Source organism: Silene latifolia, chromosome 11 (assembly GCF_048544455.1).
Source record: "Silene latifolia isolate original U9 population chromosome 11, ASM4854445v1, whole genome shotgun sequence".
In the NCBI taxonomy this organism is placed as follows: Eukaryota; Viridiplantae; Streptophyta; class Magnoliopsida; order Caryophyllales; family Caryophyllaceae; genus Silene; species Silene latifolia.
In genome coordinates this window covers 116,481,348-116,486,927 of record NC_133536.1, presented here as the reverse complement: position 1 = coordinate 116,486,927, position 5,580 = coordinate 116,481,348, and the positions used below count along the sequence as shown (strand labels likewise).

At 43.3% G+C, this 5,580-nt stretch overlaps 1 protein-coding gene across 1 annotated transcript; it reads right to left on the bottom strand.

Moving 5' to 3' along the window:
- Positions 1–3,092: 3,092 nt before the first annotated feature.
- LOC141613850 (uncharacterized) lies at positions 3,093–5,361 on the bottom strand. The gene is made up of 2 exons (XM_074432592.1): positions 4,342–5,361; positions 3,093–3,158 (listed from the first exon to the last, which is right to left on the bottom strand). Exons 1-2 carry the CDS (start codon positions 5,359–5,361, stop codon positions 3,093–3,095), a joined length of 1,086 nt encoding a protein of 361 aa, XP_074288693.1.
- Between the last annotated feature and the right edge of the window lie 219 nt (positions 5,362–5,580).

Here is a 5,580-nt window from a genome sequence, read left to right as displayed (position 1 = left end):
TTGTATTTGTCTTTTTTTTTGCAGGGTTGCAATGGTGTACCTGAAGGAATTTCGCAAGGGGAGCGACATATATCTTTCTGTAGTTGACCGCAAGGATCAAGATGCTGCATCTGGAACTTACTTTCTCACAAGCAAATCGCTTCGTACGCTAGAAGGTGGAGCAACCAGTCTAACAAGGGATTCTTTGCTAAATGAAATGTCCATGAAGCTTGACACTCGAGAACTGACGCTTGCTCACGCTACCTTTTAAAAAATAACCTTAAAGTGAAGCCTGGTACAAATTATACCTATGAGTTACTTGGGCGCGAAATCATCTCGGAAAAGTTAGATGGGGATCCTTCAACCTGAAAATTTACGGGGAATCGATCTACATGCCAAAATATTGGGAGTGGACTGAAGATGTACTTGCTCGCTTTAGTGACATCCTTTCGACTGCTTCTATCCGTCAAGCGGTCTATGCTTCCTTATATTCTTATGATAAGGACTTACATATCATGCGTGCCTTCTTCGAAGGATGGTGTCCTGGTACTAATACCTTTCATACTGTAGAAGGCGAATTTTCTATGTCCCTGTGGGATCTAAAGAAACTTGGAGGTCTCCCTGTTGTGGGAGAGATTTATGATGAAACGGTGCCTCAACTTAGCATCCTAAAGTCAACGACTGAAGAAAATAATTTGATTGTCCATACTACGTGCACTTTCTTGTTTACTGCGTTTCACTACCTTGCGAAGGAATCAAAGGACAAGGGTGAAGTTTCTGCTCAGCAATGGATTGACTTTTTGTGCAAAAGACAGGTTGTACATCTGCCTCCTGTTAAAGCGCGAAGGACCACCAAAAATCCTCCAGCTTCAACCCAGAATCCAAGTGGTGAGATTGAGCCCCGAACATCTGATGAATGGACAGAGGAAGAACACTCCTTATTTGAAAAGCTTGGTTGCAATGATTCTCGACGGGCAAAGATTTATCTAGCCGTGCATTTATCATGCTGGCTTTGCGTATTTGTTTTTGCCGGAAGATAGCGACAGATTAATTAGACCAGCTACCTTCGAGATTTCAAGTATGATGGCAGAAGGTTGAGTTTTTAGTCTGGCGATTCCTGTATTAGCTAGCATTTACAAAGGTTTGAATGGGTTAGCCACGTCTATGAACCCCGGATACTCCAGGTCATTCTTCCCGGCACATTACTTATACGGGTGGATTGCAAATTACTTTCACACTTATCATACGATAAATCCATCACCGACAGGTCCCCATATGACTAAGTATTCAGGTCCCGTTGGGGCGAGGAATGGAAAACCCGAAGAAGCTCGAAAACTCATGCATGAGGGAAGAAAATTTGATGCAGAGCGTTTTATGTTAAATAAACACAAAGTAGATGTCTTGTTAGACAATGGTGACCTTGATGCCCTGGGGCTCGACTATCTTGCATCCCTTCGTTCCTCCTATTTGTGTTTGCGTCTGAGTAATGGATTTCACCTTGAACCTTATAACCCCCATCGGTTTAGTAGACAATTTGGCTTTTGTCAAGACATTCCCGGAGTATTGAATCGTGGTTCAGACAAACCTGACGTCACATGCTTCGAGGCACTGAAATATTGGCAAGTGTTTTTGTTTACAGGTAGCATGTCTCGCGTTTACCTTCCCAGTCCTTCGTTCAGATGGGATGAGAATGTCACCCCTGGTTTTACTAAATGGTGGAAGGAACTCTACCCGAAGGATCTAAGAAAGAATGTTGACATTCTTATGCATAGTACCGGAAGTGACCACAAGACTAAGAAGCGTGATTATCATGGGGATACTAGAAATCAGCCTCGAGAGCAAGCAGTGCCCCTGAAATCCAAAGTTGTTGTCCCTAAAGCGAAAGGCCATATTGAGGACAACCACCACAACGATTCAGCTTCCGAGATTGACCCTAAACATGATCGTCGTGGCAAGAGAAAAGTGTATGTCTTGGATGCAGATGATGTCAGACTAGATGTCCAGATTTTTGAGGGGGTGTCGAGTGCATCAAGAATGACTTCGCGAACACTGGTTAGCTTCTTTTCTTATATGACTATCGTTGTTTATTTATTTATTTTCCTACTTGATCATCATTTTTTTTTTCCAGGAAGGTGAATGTGCCTTGGAGACAGTCTCCCTAGCTCCGGAATATGGTCTTCCGCATCGTCCACCCAAGATGAAGCCTGGAAAAGGGAAAGGGCTTATGATTCTTAATAAATCAATACCCGTAGGAGACTCTTCTGGTCCAGCATCTCAGGGGAGCCAGACTGACAGTTCGTTTGCCAATGGTAGTCAAACTGCCGTGGATAGTCCAGCTTCAACTCATATGTCTCCTCCTTGCAAGTCTGACGATCGAAGGCAGACGTTTAAGCCACTAACAATACCATTTAAATCTACCACGCTCCCTACGTGCTCCAAAGCCTCATTTCGTCCACCTCCTTCACTTAAGGGGATTTTTGACAGAGCACTAGACGCGATCCGCTTGCAGGTCTTGGGAGAATTAAAAAATGCAAGCTTCTCTAATGTAGGGGAAGTGGCAATGAAGGCTAACGTGTGTTATGAGAGCATTTGACAACTCAAAGGTGACTGTTCTTCACTACAGGCACGAGCGGATTCTTATGTGGGTGCGGTCCATGCTTACCTTGCACTCGAGAAGCAGGCAGCAAAGTGTCATCATTATGCATTGCTAGAGGACAAAAGACTGGAGTGGCATCAAAAGATTGAGGATACCAAATATCTTCATGATAAGGCGCAAGAAAAGCATAAAGAGCAAGCTGTGGAACTTTCCGCTACTCTGGAAGAAATAAACGATCTTGAAGCTAAACTCAAGCAAGCACGAGAGAAGGAAAAGACATTGCGAAGCAATTTAGAAGCTGAGGATATATCCTTAATCTCATTGCAAGATGATCTTCAGAAGTTGGAGAGAGAATTAACCGAGTTTGACGATATCCCTGTTTTGAGTCCTGAAGAGGAAGCCTTACTTCAAGAGCGGAGAGTTGAATTGGAAGAGATGCGGGCTTCTCTGGATGCTGATCCATAGACACTTAGATTTTTTTTTTTTTTAGATTATCTAGATTTCATCCATTTTTTTTTTAGCCTAATGGACCAAATGCTTCTAAGATGTTTGTTTGTCTTAATCGTTTTCTAATAATAACACCCTTTCAAATGTGTTACATTTCATTATATTTATTTATACAAACAAATATTTACAACACTGTTTATTTAGCCGTTCACAGTTTAAACTCTTGCGGGCCAGGAGTAATTATTTTGATGTAATTTTTTTTGGTGTGGCTGCACTTGAACAAAGTGTTTGCTCAAACTGCCTACGTACTTGCAAAGCTACCAAGATGACAACTTGCAAGATCAAGCCAACGTAGTTCAAGAGAGGGATTTTTTTTTGTTTGGAGGTGTGGCTGCACTTGAGCTACATGTTCACCCAAGTTGCCTACGTACTTGTGAAGCACAAAGTGTATTTCACAAGATCAAGCCGACGTAATTCATAAAGGAAGAAAGGAGTAAATTTTTTTTTTTTTTTGTATGCAGTTTAGCCTCTTGCTTAGGAGCTTTGACTTGCAGTTTACGCTCTTGCTTAGGAGCCTTCACTGTTGGGATTTAAGAATAGTAACGCTTCAAAAACTTCCCATTGATTGGGCCTACTCGAACACCGTCTTCATCCACGATTTTGTAAGCACCATTTGTGTAGACCTCCTGTACCACGTATGGACCATCCCACTTAGAGGTGAACTTGCCAACTGGCTTGTGAGAGGTGATGATTGGTCTTCGTACTGCAAGGACGAGGTCTCCTACTTGGAAAGAACGAGGGCGCACCTTTTTGTTGAATGCGCGTGACAACCTTGCTTGATAGCACTGGAGCTTTTGTTGAGCCTCTAATCTCTTTTCATCGAGAGCTTCCAACTCTGCTAATCGCAATTTGTCATTCTCATCATCTGTGAGTCCCTCCTGAATAGCAATGCGTAAGGAAGGGATCTGCAACTCCAAAGGCAACACGGCCTCCACTCCATACACCAACGCGTACGGGGTTGCCTGAGTAGGTGTTTTGTATGTGGTACGATATGCCCACAACGCCTCACCAATTTTTTCATGCCAATCTCGCTTTGACTTTGCTACTACTTTTCTCATCAAGTTGCAAAGAGTTTTATTAAAGGCTTCAGCCAAACCATTTGCAGAGGCATTGTACATGGATGACTTGTATTGTTTGAACTTAAATTTTTCTCCCAGACTTGTCATCAGATGGTTGAAAAATTGTTTCCCATTGTCAGTTGTGATACGTTGAGGTACACCATATCTGTAGATGATTTGGGTTCTAATGAAGTCCACAACATTTTCTTTCTTCACTTCTCGTAGTGTGATGGCTTCTGCCCATTTTGAGAAATAGTCAGTGGCAGCAAGGATATACTCGTGTCCTTTTGAGCCCTTTGGAGTAAGAGGTCCCACAACATCAAGTCCCCAAGCTTCAAAGGGCCATGAAGAAACAGTAGGATGCAACGGCTCCGGCGGTTGGTGTATGAAGTTTGCGTAGAACTGACAGGGTTCACATTTTTTCGCAGAGTCCATACAATCTTGCACCATGGTTGGCCAGTAATACCCCATTCTCTTTACACGATCATGAAGTTTAGGCCCAGATTTATGAGCACCACAAATGCCAGAATGAGCTTCATGCATTGCTTCAGTAGCTTCGTCCTTGCTTAGACACCTCAACCATTGGCCTGAGAAAGAACGTCTGTAGAGTGTCCCTTTATAGTGAATGAACTTTGGAGCACGTCGACGTATTTCTACCTTGTGTCTGGGATCATCGGATAGTTTTTGGTGGTCCAAAAAATCAATGATAGGTTGACGCCAGTCATCTTCATCAACTATGTAGACGCATATCATGTTGGTTGTGTCTACATTTTCTTCTCCTTCAAGCGATGATACTACCCAGCGATTGCAGACTGGGACTTTCATAGACTCTTCTGCCCCCAGTGCCAAAGTGGCTGCAAGATTAGCAAGCGCGTCAGCCAACTTATTGGCACTCCTTGGCACATGACCAACATGGATGTCGTCAAGTTGATTCAGCAGTTGTAATGCCCGTTGATGGTAGGGAATCAAGTCTTCCTTTTTCACTTCATATTCACCAAGGACTTGGTTGACCACTAACTCTGAGTCTCCGTAGATGTCCATATCCCTGACGCCTATTTCAATTGCCATTTGAAGGCCGAGTATAAGAGCTTGGTATTCTGCCATATTGTTCGTGCACAACTGAGTAAGTGTAAAGGCATATGGCATGAGATGATTTTGTGGAGTTACAAACACAACTCCAGCTCCAGCTCCATCTTGCCTTGCAGCACCATCAAAGTACATCTGCCATGGAGGCAGAACGTCCACGTAGAAAATTTCTTCTCCTGGGAGGTCATCTGAAATTTCCCACTCTGCCGGCACCGGATGATCGAAAGAAGTCGGCGATAGCTTGACCTTTCACAGCCTTTTGAGGCACGAACACCAAGTCATACTGCTTAAGCAACATTGCCCATTTCGCAAGTCTTCCAGACAAGACTGGTCTTGAGAGTATGTACTTGATTG